Source organism: Crassostrea angulata, chromosome 3, assembly GCF_025612915.1.
Source record: "Crassostrea angulata isolate pt1a10 chromosome 3, ASM2561291v2, whole genome shotgun sequence".
In the NCBI taxonomy this organism is placed as follows: domain Eukaryota; kingdom Metazoa; phylum Mollusca; class Bivalvia; order Ostreida; family Ostreidae; genus Magallana; species Magallana angulata.
The window spans coordinates 30,277,252-30,292,950 of NC_069113.1; the positions used below are offsets into that span (position 1 = coordinate 30,277,252).

Genomic DNA, 15,699 nt, shown 5'->3' on the forward strand with positions numbered 1-15,699 from the left:
TGGCTGCACTGAAGAAGAAAGATGAAGAAGTAAAGGAACTCAGGAGTCTTTTGAAAGCTACCCAGGAGGAATTAGAAATGCTTAAATCTGAAAGTCTTAATGGGGGAAATGGTATGTATTATCCAAAGTGCTTTGTGCAATTAATCTGAATTTTTAAATATTTCCATTTATTTATAACTTGTTTATAATTCATTTTTTATTTTTCAAGGTAACTGGAAAACTCAGTCTGATGGTAGACCACGAGCAGGACTTGTTCCTAAAGAAATTGCAAGCATTCACGGTGTAAGTAATATAACTTTATCGATTAGACCGCTTAAACTGTTTTGTAAATTAAAATAAATTATGAAAATGTGAGTTTAAATATTAAATGTTTTACTTTAATACAATAGATTGGAATAAAGCTTTTCTTCTAAAGACATGTTTTAATTTTGATTGTATTGATTTAGATGATGGAGCTGATGCCTCACACTGGAGTGTTCGTCTACCCTCGAGATATCAGATCAACCAGCAAAAAGCCAAGTGGGACAGCAATGGCGCGGCATCTGATGTCAGTATTTTATACCAATAAGGAATTGATTGACCGGGGAAATGTCATGGGTGTGAATGGAAAAGAAGGACTCAACAAGGAGATTGTGAAGGCCATTATAGGTAATGTGTTCATCTTAAAGTAACATGGTTAGCATATTCTTCCTCTGGGCACCCTTTACAATTCCTCTGACCTTGCAGTGTCTATCTTACAATAATTTTTGTAACATTAAATCTAATTATATCATTTTATGTAACTGTGATAAAGCTCTAGGCATTTTTTAAAGCAAACTGTAATTTGTTTTGAAAACTGATATATTTCTTGTACAAACTACTACTTATTGATAAATTTGTGTCTTTGGTCTTACTAAACCATAGTATCAAAATACTTTTAGACTATGTGGTGATAAAAGGAAAAGACAGCGAGTCGTGTGTGAAGCTAGCCATGAGGTCAAAGATTACTGGACTGGTAGCCTTTGAAAAGAAGAAACTGAACCAAAGCCTGCGGACTGACATTGAGGACTGAGGGAGTGTCACAGTGTGATGTTAAGAAAAACTGTTATTTAATTGACAATTATTTTGTGTATCTGTGATAATACCTAAAGTGAAACAAAGGCCCCATAATTTATGTATGAGGCATGAGGCCACTCAACATTGTATTATGAATTACATATTCAGAATAGTAGCTTATTTCATCTATTAAAAGTATAGATAAATTAATAACTTATTTATGCATACCGGTATATAACATAATAGTAGCTACTATCACCACTGTACATAGGTAACATATATGTGTAATAGTAGCTAGTATCACCTGTGTTAATCTTTTGTGTACATTATTTACTGTTCTTAGTACAAAAGAAATATACATGTACTAGTATACTAAATAGTAGCTACTCTTTTTATGTGTTAGAGAGATTATTTATAATTGATTTAATATATATATATGTTGTTTAAAACATGTTTATGTCAGTAAATTTATCAGAAAGGTTCCTTTTTCAATGCCTTGGTGTACCTATTTTGTGCTTTTTCTGCATGTAAAGTAAGTCTATTTGTGTACCTAAAATGTACCTAATATGTATCTAAAGTATACCTACTTTTTATAAAAATGTGCCTAACATGTACTTTAAGTATACCTAAATTGTGCTGTCATCTTTAAGTAAAGATATGCCTTAAGCATGCTTTTGACTGTGCCTAAAATGAACCTATTTGGTGCCAAATGTATGCCTATAATGAAATTGTACAGATGTGCCTAAAGTATGCCTATAATAGTACCTCAAGTATGCCTATGATAAGATTGTCTTGTGTACAGACGTGCCTAAAGTATGCCTATAATAGTACCTCAAGTATGCCTATGATAAGATTGTCTTGTGTACAGACGTGCCTAAAGTATGCCTATAATAGTACATCAAGTATGCCTATGATAAGATTGTCTTGTGTACAGACGTGCCTAAAGTATGCCTATAATAGTACATCAATATGTGTGTAATTGCTAGGCACATATTAGTCATGCTTACTTGTTAGACATACCTTCATCATGCTTTTTATGTACTTTTTATATGCCTTTATTTTTTTCTAAAAGAAATAAATTTTTAAAAAGCATGCCTATGTTGTACTTATTTTGGGAATAAGTACAAAATTGGCATGCCTAGAATGTGCAAATTTGGAACCATGCCTAATAAATGGTTCCAAACTTGCATACTTTAGTTATGCTTTTTTTGTACCTAAATTTTTAGACAAAAAGTATGCCAGTAATGTACTTTTTTTTGGTATGGGGAACTTCATTTGACTCAATTAATGCGTAAATACATGTACATATGTTACCCAAGTGTACCTTTTACCTGCTATGATCTTTGTTTACAATTGCTATAGTGGAGGATCAATAGATGGCCTCATTTATTTCAGATGTTGATGAATGTACCCTTTTCAGGGACATCTGTGGTAATGGTGTGTGCAGGAATAGGGAGGGATCCTACGAGTGTATCTGTCAGGAGGGCTATGAACTGACCAGAGCCAGGGACACCTGTATGGGTAAGGTCTATGATTCCAATCCCATTCACGAGGCAGCGCAGTAGACACACAAATGTCCAAATAAGTATCGAAATATGTGTACCTATTGAAGCATTGTTGGTTTGTTGGTTTCTCTTTAGATATCAACGAGTGTACCTCGGTGAGGGGGATCTGTGCTGGGGGTTTGTGCAGGAATCTGGAGGGAGGCTACAGATGTGAATGTCCCCCTGGGCTGTTACTGACCTCTGATGGACAGAAATGTATAGGTAAGATCAGAAATGTATTATAGTTTAACATAGATCAGTTAGTTCTCTATACATGGCACAACTTGTAACTACATGTATTTTCAATTGAAATTAAATTATTGATTAATTTTGGTTAGCAAATGATAATATAGTTACGTAAATTTATACATGTTACTGTTTTCAGATGTGCGGATGGGGAACTGTTTCAACAGGTTTAGAAGTGGTCGGTGTGTATCTCCACGTCCCATCAACATGACCAAGGCTGACTGCTGCTGTACACAGGGCCAGGCCTGGGGCAGTCAGCAGCAGTGTGCCGTCTGTCCCACCCAGCAGGAGGGTGAGTCCAGATAATAACTCATATCTCCATTGAACATAGATCTAAACAATCAGCTGCTACAAAGAGTCTTCATTGGATTGTTTTTTTTTCTTATTATAGCTGAATTCAAGACTCTGTGTCCTGATGGCTACGGAAGAGTGGTAGATCCCTCAGGAGGAATTGTGGGTAAAGTTATTTAGAATTTTACAAAGCATAGCATTTTATGGATTCCTTTAAAATGGAAGGTTCATAGACACTTTAACTTTAAGGTACAGACGAGACAAAAGGATTTTGCTCTATGGAATTTAGTTCAAATTCAATCAGTGAAAATATGAAATCAGTTGTGATTGTGAGTAACATGTAATCATGTTTTACTGTATGAAGATCTGCAGTATTGTCCAGTTCAAGCTGAATCGTGAACTTCTATGGTACTTGACGCTGTGTTTCCAGTCAGTTTGAATATTTTTGTCTATTTGGCTTTTATTCTCACAATTTGTTAGATGTGAATGAGTGTGCTGTAAATCCAAACCTGTGTGTAAATGGAATATGTATAAACATGGACGGATCGTACCGCTGTGAGTGTCTGAGGGGATACACACTGGGGGCCGACCAGAGAACCTGTGAAGGTAAGAAAAGAGTGACTGTGTATTGTTAAAATTTAGATTTTTATGTACATTCAAAGTAATGTCTTCATTTAATAAATGAAGACATTACTTTGAATGTACATAAAAATCTATAGGATGGTATAATGATTGATTTTTACAGATAGAAATGAGTGTGTTGATAGTGCAGGCATCTGTGGTAATGGAACCTGTCGCAATAGGATCGGAGGATTCGAGTGTCTGTGTAGTCCAGGGTTTGAACCAGGGGCAGACAACACATGCCAAGGTATCAAAAGATTCAGTGAAAAATTAGGAAGCATGTAGTAAAAATATTTCCAGTTCTATAAGAACTCCATTTATTTGTTACAGATATTGATGAGTGCAGTGGGCCACAGAACAATTGTGCTTTCCGGTGTGTGAACCTTCCTGGAACTTTCCAGTGTGTGTGTCCAAAGGGCTTCACTCTGGCTCCTGATAACTCTCACTGCCAGGGTAAGGCTTCTCTCATTCTCCAATCAATGGTAATCAGCCATATCCTTACTCACAAACATTTTGATGTAAATTTATGCAAATATCATAATTACTGTTTAGATGTTGATGAATGCCAGACACGGGTCAACAACTGTCGATATGCTTGCAAGAACTTGGTGGGGACTTTTATGTGTGTCTGCCCCGAGGGCTTTACTGGCACCGGGGACAACTGCAGAGGTAATGAAATATAAGTGCTAGAATCTTAATCTGTTTTATTTCTATGATATAGGTATCAAAATTTTACTCTATTCTGAATGTTTAGATGTTGATGAATGCAGAGACCCTAGAGTTTGTCAGCCTGGCCGGTGTGTCAATCTCCAGGGAAGTTACCAGTGTACCTGCCCCCCGGGATACACCCAGAGTCCTGACAGAAAATCCTGTCTTGGTAAGAACATTGCCAGTGAGAAAACTCAGAGATCTCAAACAGTTGTGTAAACCTTGTTATCTTCTGAAGTCTCTGGTTTTAAACATTCTAAGTATTGTTTCAGATCAGAGAGAGGGGAACTGTTTCCTCGAGTTGATAGGTGGAAGATGTGTGCCCACCTACTTCTACAGAATGACCAATCAGGAGTGTTGTTGCTCGGGGGCAGCGGCATGGGGCCCTGCCTGCAGCAGATGCCCCGCCCAGGGGTCTAGTAAGCTTATGATTGAAGTGGCTCTATGATGAACATTGATGATATTGGACAAGCCGAATTGATAATCTTGCTTTGTCATTCTTCTCTTTGCAGGAGATTTTAAGGCCATGTGTCCTGAAGATATTGGAAAGACACCAGATGGAAAAGGTATCAATGACTTATAAAAGTATAAATTTTGTTGTGACAGTCTTGTTTCAACATAATTTTGATTTTCATGAAAAAATGCTTAAGATTTTTCTGTGTTTCCTTTTAGACATAAACGAGTGCCTAAAGTTTCCAGGAATATGTGGAAATGGTTATTGTATCAACACTCATGGATCTTACAGATGTCGTTGTAACCGTGGTTACAAAACTGATATCACTAACACAAAATGTATAGGTAAGTCCCCAAAAATACTGTATTTAAGAATTAAACAGCTGTGTAAAAAAGTTCACCAGAAAATGAAATTGATTGGTTGTGTGATCAAATCCTGTGAAGCAGGTTTGGGTTCAAAGAAGATTTGATCATGTACCAAACAAGTTCATATCCTACTGAACATTTTAACTGAATAGGTTTAAGTAAGTCAAATCTTTTAGAATCATAGGTATAACTGTGTGTTTATATTTGTAATTATGCAACAATCAAACCATTAGTTTGTGTGATGATCATCCTGATATCAAATATATAGGAACTCATGACCAGTTCAATTGTTCACACAGATACTTTGCATTTATAGCATTTATAGGATATGGCAGTTTCATTCCACTCTATAGTGCATTTAAACTTTGTCCATCTGTTTTCCAAAGATGTGGATGAGTGCAAAGAGGGTACCTCTTCCTGTGAGTTTGGTTGTGTCAACACAGTGGGCAGCTATACCTGTTCCTGTTCGCCGGGGTATGTCTTGAACAGGGACGGGAAGACCTGCAGGGGTAAGCATTTCATGGATTCTCTAGAATTAAACAGTTAAAGAGTACTGGCGTGCGACCAGTTCTCACCAGGTACCATTTCTCGCCAATACATTGTGACGTCATTTTTCGTATATAATTTTATGTGTTGATAAAATGACGTCAAAATGTACTGGCGAGAAATAGTACTCAGCAAGAACTGGTCGCACGCAGTATAGTCATGAAATTAAATTAATTCAAAGACTTATGAAAGTAGACATGGATTTCAAATTAAAGGGAGATACTTGTATTTTTGTTTTTTTGATAGACTTGGATGAGTGCGCTACCATGAAGCACAGGTGTCAACAGATTTGTACAAACACAGAAGGCAGCTACCACTGCAGTTGTAAGATAGGCTACCGGATGGAGGCCAACCAGTGTAGAGGTCAGTCCATCTGTGCCTGAAAAGGCTCCCAGTGTGACAAAGGCTAATTGATCCCCTTTAAGGTGGAATAACACACCTGGGAAAAGTCACTCAAATTAACAGTAATTTTTTTATTGGGAAAAGTATAATGATAAATAGACTATACATATGTCAAATAAGCGAAAATTTTGCAGTTTGGGGATAAAAAAAATAAATATCTAAAAAATTCAATTCACTAAGTCACAACAAAAGCCCCTGTGGGATTCGATCTCGGGATGTACGGATCACAAGCCCGACACTTTATCCACTCGGCTATGTAGTAAGTTACGGATAACTGTCGATAAAATCATCTTAATAAAACGAATGTCCTTTCGATCAGAGGTCAGCCATTGTTGTGATGATGTGTTATTCCACCTTAATTGTATACCAGAATGTTCTCCTTCCTTGGTACTGTTTTTTTTTTACAGAAAGTGATTTATCACTAATTGAAGCTAATGACATAGTACACATAAATGTTAGAAAGGTAAAGCGTGTACACTGATTAAAAAACTTCAGATTGTTTTGTTATTTGTAGCTTAATAGAAGGTTATTACTCTATTACTAGTACTGGTACAGTGGAACAGAATCTGCTGTACAATTAGCTCCCTTGATACAGTTCATCTCATCTCAAATGTGTACCAGTAAAATATAATTATAATGCACCTGTAGCTCTACTGCTTAAATTCACATGATTATATTTATACATAAGATCACTTGTACAAGATAGATGAGATGAATTTCAGAATAACAGTTTCCATAGGTGTATCAATGTTTAGATAAGATATATTGAGCATTTGCTTATTGACTCTCTTTTATACTGATAGCTTATTTATGAAATGGAATAACTGTACAATCATGTAGATGTGATCATTCTGTTGTAGATATTGACGAGTGTCGGGAGGATCCCTCTCTCTGTACTCCAGGGGGAACATGTCACAACACAGCGGATGGATACAGATGTGTCTGTAAACGAGGCTTCAAACTGGACTCTACGGGCAGGAAGTGTGTCGGTAGGTCTGATACATCCAGGGGAAATATAGGCTGATAAAATGTCTAAAATATACATACAATATATATGTAGCTATTAGTTAAGTTTTCCTTATTTACATTTCAACTGTAAATATATTCATGTATTAACATACACCGGTACTGAGAATTGAAAAAGATTTAAATGAAGCTGTGCATGTACGACTCCAGATTTAGGCACATCCTTGAAATAACACTCTGCAGTATACCGTTGTGTAATGAGGATGATCATATTTCAGACATCAATGAGTGCGAGGCTGGCCGCTGTGATGATAGATGTGAGAATATTCCTGGTTCATACAAGTGCACCTGTCCCCCAGGCTTCAAACCGGTATATGGCCAGTGTATAGGTACAAATCCCGCTTTGTGGAGTTATACTTAGCCATTTGACATTTGTGCTCAAGAAAACTGACTTATTTTCAAGATATTTTTTTGGGGGGGGGGGGGGGGGGGTAAATTTTCATTTGTAATTAGACTCTGTCTCCTTACAGATGATAACGAGTGCCTGACGGAGGACGTCTGTGGCCTAGCTATGTGTTACAATGTGCCTGGCTCCTACAACTGTCAGTGTGCACCAGGCACAAACTTTGATCCAAGACTTATGAGCTGTTTGGGTAAGACCTTGATTATTGAACTTAAATAAAATTTAAAAAATCACTTAATCAATTTCTTTATTGCAAAAGAGATACATCTTATAGCAGTTATAATTATGATAGATAATACAAACAGAAATACAGACAAAATATGAACAGTCAGTCCTTACAAATCTTGTCAATTATGTACATACAAACTCATATGTTAAACAGAATTTGTATTTGGAGAATGACTTACAGGTTAATGAAAAGTATGACTGATACAGGTTGGAGATTTGTTGTAATAACACAGTGCAGTCATGTGATCACTGACATTTTAGGGGCCAATGTGTGCGTGAATGCTCCATGTCTGTTTGGCTGCTCCGCGTCGGGCCCCTCATTTGTGTGTGGCTGTCCCCCGGGCTATCAGAATCTAGGAGTTGGGTAATGTATTCCACAGAATACTCCCATCAGGCCATCAAAAATTAATTCCTTGGTTCTCAGGCCCGCGTGCATCTGATTTAACATTGCGCATTGCCCATTTTTATCATTAAATGAATGAAATAAAATTTGCTAGTGCGCTTGCTTATTCCAGAAAAAAAATCATCACCGCCCAAACCACATCTGTTTTTGAAAATGTTAGCCCGAGAACCAAGAGATTAATTTTTTATGGCCTTATTATTTTAAAATGGTTTCTGTTTGTAACCACATGTATGTGCTCTCTGTTTACTGTGTTTCTATTATTCTGCATGCAGACATTGTGTAGCGGTCTCCCCAGATAGTGGGGTGGGAGGTTCCTTTCCCACAGGAGGTGACATTCCTCACGTCCCAGGTCCAGACTCTGGAAAACCGCCCCAGGGCGAGGGCTGCTTTGAGTGTGATATAAAAAACCAAGACATTCCATTGTCAAAGAGAGCCAAGAGAGAAGTTCATTATCAGGTCAGTTTCAGGCAGAATACTGTAAATTCCTTATATTACACGAGTACTTCATTCTGCGACCCCGCTGGTTTGTATTGAATCGCAAGAATTTAAAAACGCGATCATAGAACTTTGCTCTTTATTTCTTATAGTTCTCAACTCTCAGAAAATAATAGCGATATTATAAAATCCACGAAGGGTGCTTTTTTGCGATTTTACACGGTAATTAATTCCTCGCGTTATTTAGGAATCTACAGTTCATAGACCACTGTTTACAATGTCCCAAAAAATTGGATTTTTCATTAGATTGATTTAATTACAGCTAAGGATGTTTGCGATTTAAAATTGGAAAAATAATTATCTGTAGTGATTTGAATACATTTCAGGCTTCTGCTGTGGATACTAAATGGCAGAAACATCATTCTCAGAGAGAACTACAGTCTGCTGTTGTGACAGAAGTTCTTAAACTTTATGTGAAAAGGAAAGATATATATAAGAGGAAAATGTTGATAGCAGTTCTTCCCTCATTGATAGCCTTGAAAAATAATGTCAAATACCACATACTGCGAGGAAATGAGAAGAAGATATTTGTTATTCATAAAAAACATGGCATTAGTTCCTTACAATTTCGAAGAAAAATTCGAAAAGCTAGAGTGTTAAAACTAACAGTTGAAGCCAAACCAATTCACAAAGAAGAAAAGGTGGCAGGATCAAGGGTCATACTTAGGAGAACTCTTTTACATGTTGAGGTGCATGTGTTGTAGACCTGAGAAGTCGATTTTAGAATTGTTCTATTGCTTTATTTGAGAGTATTACATCTCACGTATTGGTAATTATTACCTTAGGAAGAAATGTGTGTTGATAGGTAATGTGTATATATTTTATATACATGAACGTGTATAACAATGTAAACTATACAAGTACCATCTGTGACTAGGATCTAAAACATCCAGTCTGTAAAGTGAACATCTTTTTATGCATAGGAAGTTGTAACTTGAAACCCGTGTGTGAAAGTAAGATTCAGCTATATTTTATGGAACACTGCAGTTCAGTTAACTGAATTTTCACTGAAATGTCTAGAAAGGTGGCTGAATTATAGGGCTGTATCATTTATAAGTACTCCTTTTGGTAGCATTTTTGTTGACTATGTCACCTGAACTATTGCACCTCGACGAAGCTCTTCTGTTCACAGTCTGTTTTGTTATCATCTTAAACTTCCGACATTTTCAGCTCTAGAACTACTTGGTCAATTAATTTCAATGTAACTGGGCACAAATTAAAGTGTTTGTAGGTTAAAGACACAAAAATATTGATATGAAAGGCCATATTCCTCTGAAAAGGGGGAGATTATTAAGGTAGTCCATACATAACTATGATTTTTCAAATCTAATAAATTGCAAGTTTGATCATAAAAATTTTAGCGTGATTTTAAGGGGTTTATTAAATGATAAAGTTTCACCTTTGAAATTTTAAAAAAAATTGAATATTAACAAATTTACTATATGTTGAAGTTAACATTGGAGTCTATGGGGAAAATGCATTTTTAATTGTAATTTTTTAGTGCAGGTAATTTTCTCACATTTCTCTTGGTAAAAAGTTGCAGAAGCTTTCTCTTTCATCGAATATGCTTAATTAAATCATTATTTACCATACATATTTTCAGAAAATGATTTTTAAAGATTTTCCTAAAGGGCAGACAACTCTTTTAAAAAAATTTTAAGTGCAAAAATTTTATTCAATAGAGTTCATACATACTCACGAGTTTGGTTTATATCAGCCTCATAAACTTTGAAATAAGTATTTGATGTAGTATAGATCAATGCTAAATTTGCCTTAGTTATGGATGGACTACCGTTAGTTCAAATCATGACAAATATAATATGCAAAGATATTTTAGGGAAGCATTTTCAATTCTGTGATTAAATTTTTAGTATTGATGTGTATATTTTAGCTTCTAAATGTTACCCAATCAATATGTGGCCACTGAGCAATGCATAGGATATGCAAGGGGTTAGAACTATATCTTGAACCTTATTATGAAAATAACACCCAATAAAAGGAGATGTATTCCACCAATAAGCAGTACATGTAAAATGCTTTTGGTATAAATTCCAGATGGTGCAATGAGGAATATTGAAAAGATGGAACAGGAGAAGTGAATAAGACTAAAGTGCTTCTTATAGCTGTTTTTTTTTAAATGACCACAGGGTGAGTTTTTGTCTGCCCTGCATGGAGATGGGGTATGGGAGGTTGTTATAAATAAAACATGTATACTAGCCACCTTGTTTTAGTTTATCTACATACAGAAATACCTATCTTGAAAGTTGCAAATATGGGAAAAATATTTTCTATGAGTCTTGTGCCACCTTTTCAGTATTAGGTCATGCACTCTTATAATCTTAAAGTTTTTTATTAAAATTACAGGTTTCATAGTCCTGTTTGAAAGATTTTAGACAGGGGGGTGGTCATCATTACAGTATTATAATTTTTCTACTCCAGAATAAAACTTATTATGTTATGTATGTTACTCAAAAATACAATATAAAATATGATGTCCATGAAGCCCTCTACCAAATTTATGAACTTATAAAATATTGTGTAAATGTATTAAATCTTGCAAAAAAGTCTTTCTTACAACTTCCACATCAGGGGGAGATATACTGAATCCATGAAGCCGTAAATGCAGGACTGTTTGCCTCGACAGACTGTTCATGCTGAAACGTTTCGCCCGAGACGTTTTGCGAAATTTAATTATGTAGTAACTAACACTTGTTCCCAGTCATCATTAAATCAGTGTCTTTAGTATCCATCGAACCGATATAACCAATTTATTAGGGATTTACAAAAGATCTTAAAAACTTGAAAAGACCTGATTGAGATAACACACCTGGTGATATTTTACCTCTGTGGTAGAAATAATTACAATTTCTACCATAATCTGATATTTTGATATCATTTAAGTGTTATCATACTGAAAAAATTGTACATGCCCCCCTGAGGGCCCTTGAATGGTCTTTAAGGGCCAATATGTCAATAGGAGCAAAATGTCATGTTATCCGAAAACCTCTATTAAATTATGAAATTAATGACCCCTAGTTATTGTCCAGGTCCTTGAAAATGTATTAAGTTTTATATTTTCTTCCATTCTGTCAGTTATTGAAGAGGGGTTTGGGTGACAAATACATGTATGACCATCATATGAACATGTATTATTTTTAGATCATTGGAGTGACTTGGGCAACTTCTGTTGGTAAAACATCAAATAATAAACGCAGGGATAAAAGTCAGGGACTAAGGTTTAGAATTCAAAATAAAGCTTAAAATGAGACTTCCTGACTATAATACTCAGGTGACCGTCAAGGCCTGTGGGCCTCTTGTTCTTGACAAACTACGCAGTTATACAAAAGTAATGTCAGAATACTCCTGAATTGTAACGGCTGGATCTTGTCTACCATGTTTTTTTTTTGTTTTTTTTTTACAAATATTACATAAATGTCAATTTTATTCACATGTATCACCAAACTCTGTGAGATATTAAAACTTTTGTAGATGTTGCAGTCTTTTCCAGTAATTTTTGTTAAACAGAATTGAATATGTACTTTAAATATGCTTCACTTGAAGAATAATTACTTTAAATCAGCATTTATTGATATTGAAAACTTATATTTAAGGAAACAATTCTTGCATGTAGGCTTTATAATTTTTTCATTTCTTGGATATTTAATTCAGTTTGAAATAACTAATTTTTTATAGAAAAAAATCTTCATAGAAATGTTTTGTTTTTTGCTAGATCTATACATGTACATTGTATGTAGTTCTAAGATCATTTAGATTTTTTTAAAATGCAGTCTATTTGTGTCGTCCTTTACTTGCACTTTGAATATATGTGAAGTTTGTGGATCAGATGCCAAAAATCAATTCATACAGTGTGTTCATTACATATTGAACTTGTAACCATTTAATAGAATTAATGATATTGTAGGCACAGAGAATGTACTATTGCTGTGCAGGTCGACACCTGTGCTGCTGTGTATTGATTTCATTACAGTGTGTCGTATATTAAACATATATCAGGTGTTACAAATTAAACAGATAAAAACGATGTCTAAGGTGTTCCTGTTATTATCAGTGGCTGGTTGGGGACGTATAGGATCATCGCAATAGCTTCTAAATCCCAAAATGAAATTTTGAACCCTGCAATTCACTTGAAACTTGACAAATAACATTCAAATATTAAACTGAAAACTGAACTTTATTTATTTTACAACGATTGATAAGCAAGTTCTAATACTTATATTAATATCTCTCGTTGGCACGGATGTTAGCGCGAGGGGGTCATTGGTGTGGGAAGAAGCCGGAGTACCTGGAGAGATCCCACGTGTCCAAGCGGGCGACCGCCATACCCTATAACATACAACCGCTGTCGATCACGGGTATCGAACTCGGGTCGCAGCGGTGACAAGCGAGTGCGTTGTCCACTACGCTACTTGGACACCTATTTCAATTCAAATATTGGGGAAGCATTGGAAATGCCAATGTCAATCATTCCAAATAAATAAAATTCGAAGAATTTAGCTGAAATTCTGCCTATATCCGTTCAATGTTGAAATCTGATGAAACAAGAGGCATGGATCTTTTGGGATGTAATACTTAGTACAACATCCAAAGTTCTTCAGTTTGCCTATTGTACATATTAGGTCAAATTGTCCACTTCTGTAGTATGACTTTCCACCACCCTCTTCTGTTTCATATGACTAACTTATCATCGCCCTCTTCTGTGACACGGAGTTAACTTACAATCCGCTCTTTACCACCATCCTTTTCTGTTACATGCAGCTACCACCATTCCCCTTTGTTACATTCGCTTAAAGTACATACCACTATCCTTTTCTGTTACATGTAGTTACCTTCCACCATTCTCTTCTGTTAAATGTACAGTAGCTTACTTACATGTACCAACAACCTCATTTGTTACATGTAGCTAACCTACCTTACATCATCATCTGTTATATGTAGTTTCTTACCACCATCCTTTTCTGTTATATGTAGCTTACTAACCAACATCCTCTTCTGTTACATGTAGTTACTTACCACCATTCTCTTCTGTTACATGTAGTTACTTACCACAATCCTTTTCTGTTACATGTAGTTACTTACCACCATTGTCTTCTGTTACATGTAGCTAACCTACCTTACATTCTCTTCTGTTAAATGAAGTTACTTACCACCATCCTTTTCTTTTACATGTAGTTACTTATCACCATTCTCTTTTGTTACATGTAGTTACCTACCACCATTCTCTTCTGTTACATGTAGTTACTTACCACCATTCTCTTCTGTTACATGTAGTTACTTACCACCATTCTCTTCTGTTACATGTAGTTACTTACCACCATTCTCTTCTGTTACATGTAGTTACTTACCACCATTCTCTTCTGTCACATGTAGTTACTTACCGCCATTCTCTTCTGTTACATGTAGTTACTTACCACCATTCTCTTCTGTCACATGTAGTTACTTACCACAATCCTTTTCTGATACATGTAGTTACTTACCACCATTCTCTTCTGTTACATGTAGTTACTTACCACAATCCTTTCCTGTTACATGTAGTTACTTACCACCATTATCTTCTGTTACATGTAGTTACTTACCACCATTCTCTTCTGTTACATATAGTTACTTACCACCATTCTCTTCTGTTACATGTAGTTACTTACCACTATTCTCTTCTGTTATATGTAGTTACTTACCACCATTTTCTTTTGTTACATGTAGTTACTTACCACCATTCTCTTCTGTTATATGTAGCTTACTAACTAACATCCTCTTCTGTTACATGTAGTACCTTACCACAATCCTTTTCTGTTACATGTAGTTACTTACCACCATTCTCTTCTGTTACATGTAGCTAACCTACCTTACATTCTCTTCTGTTACATGAAGTTATTTACCACCATCCTTTTCTGTTACATGTAGTTACTTACCACCATTCTCTTTTGTTACATGTAGTTACCTACCACCATTGTCTTCTGTTACATGTAGTTATTTACCACCATTCTCTTCTGGTACATGTAGTTACTTACCACCATTTTCTTTTGTTACATGTAGTTACTTACCACCATCCTTTTCTGTTACATGTAGTTACTTATGACCATTCTCTTCTGTTACATGTAGTTACTTACCACAATCCTTTTCTGTTACATGTAGTTACTTACCACCATTCTCTTCTGTTACATGTAGCTAACCTACCTTACATTCTCTTCTGTTACATGAAGTTACTTACCACCATCCTTTTCTTTTACATGTAGTTACTTACCACCATTCTCTTTTGTTACATGTAGTTACCTACCACCATTATCTTCTGTTACATGTAGTTACTTACCACATTCTCTTCTGTTACATATAGTTACTTACCACCATTCTCTTCTGTTACATGAAGTTACTTACCACCATTCTCTTCTGTTACATGTAGTTACTTACCACCATTTTCTTTTGTTACATGTAGTTACTTACCACCATCCTTTTCTGTTACATGTAGTTACTTACCACCATTTTCTTTTGTTACATGTAGTTACTTACCACCATTTTCTTTTGTTACATGTAGTTACTTACCACCATTCTCTTCTGTTACATTTTGCTTACATACACCCATCCTTTTCTGTTACATGTAGCTAACCTACCTTACATAATCTTTTGTTATATAAAGCTAACTTACCACCATTCTCTTCTGTTACATGTAGCTAACCTACCTAACATCATCTTCTGTTCATGTAGCTAACTTACCACCATTCTCTTCTGTTACATATATATTGCTTCTCATTACCCTCTTCTGTTAGTACTCACATGTTGCTAACTTACTATCATATTCTTATGTGACAGTTGCAAACTTTCTCCCATCCTTTACCGTTACATTTACCATGGTCTTGTAAGTTAATTTGTTGCAACCAAAGTCATTCATTTTGGTATGTTTGTGAACAAAAATGAAACCG

At 35.6% G+C, this 15,699-nt stretch overlaps 2 protein-coding genes across 2 annotated transcripts in view; both read left to right on the top strand.

Moving 5' to 3' along the window:
- The window catches only part of LOC128175558 (fibrillin-1-like), a 54,384-nt gene extending 41,572 nt beyond the window's left edge, over positions 1 to 12,812 (top strand). The window contains exons 46-65 of the mRNA XM_052841307.1: positions 2,431 to 2,556; positions 2,676 to 2,801; positions 2,965 to 3,117; positions 3,217 to 3,282; positions 3,597 to 3,722; positions 3,862 to 3,984; positions 4,068 to 4,190; positions 4,290 to 4,406; positions 4,492 to 4,614; positions 4,718 to 4,864; positions 4,958 to 5,011; positions 5,118 to 5,243; positions 5,651 to 5,773; positions 6,057 to 6,173; positions 7,073 to 7,201; positions 7,457 to 7,567; positions 7,709 to 7,831; positions 8,131 to 8,233; positions 8,545 to 8,728; positions 9,094 to 12,812. Coding sequence (XP_052697267.1) covers positions 2,431 to 2,556; positions 2,676 to 2,801; positions 2,965 to 3,117; positions 3,217 to 3,282; positions 3,597 to 3,722; positions 3,862 to 3,984; positions 4,068 to 4,190; positions 4,290 to 4,406; positions 4,492 to 4,614; positions 4,718 to 4,864; positions 4,958 to 5,011; positions 5,118 to 5,243; positions 5,651 to 5,773; positions 6,057 to 6,173; positions 7,073 to 7,201; positions 7,457 to 7,567; positions 7,709 to 7,831; positions 8,131 to 8,233; positions 8,545 to 8,728; positions 9,094 to 9,471 — 2,678 coding nt within the window. The 3' untranslated portion in view covers positions 9,472 to 12,812. The remainder of the gene's footprint in view (positions 1 to 2,430; positions 2,557 to 2,675; positions 2,802 to 2,964; positions 3,118 to 3,216; positions 3,283 to 3,596; positions 3,723 to 3,861; positions 3,985 to 4,067; positions 4,191 to 4,289; positions 4,407 to 4,491; positions 4,615 to 4,717; positions 4,865 to 4,957; positions 5,012 to 5,117; positions 5,244 to 5,650; positions 5,774 to 6,056; positions 6,174 to 7,072; positions 7,202 to 7,456; positions 7,568 to 7,708; positions 7,832 to 8,130; positions 8,234 to 8,544; positions 8,729 to 9,093) is intronic.
- On the top strand, positions 361 to 2,285 carry LOC128175557 (uncharacterized). Its single transcript, XM_052841306.1, has 2 exons — positions 361 to 648; positions 921 to 2,285. Exons 1-2 carry the CDS (start codon positions 447 to 449, stop codon positions 1,049 to 1,051), a joined length of 333 nt encoding a protein of 110 aa, XP_052697266.1. The 5' UTR covers positions 361 to 446; the 3' UTR covers positions 1,052 to 2,285.
- Positions 12,813 to 15,699: the final 2,887 nt, after the last annotated feature.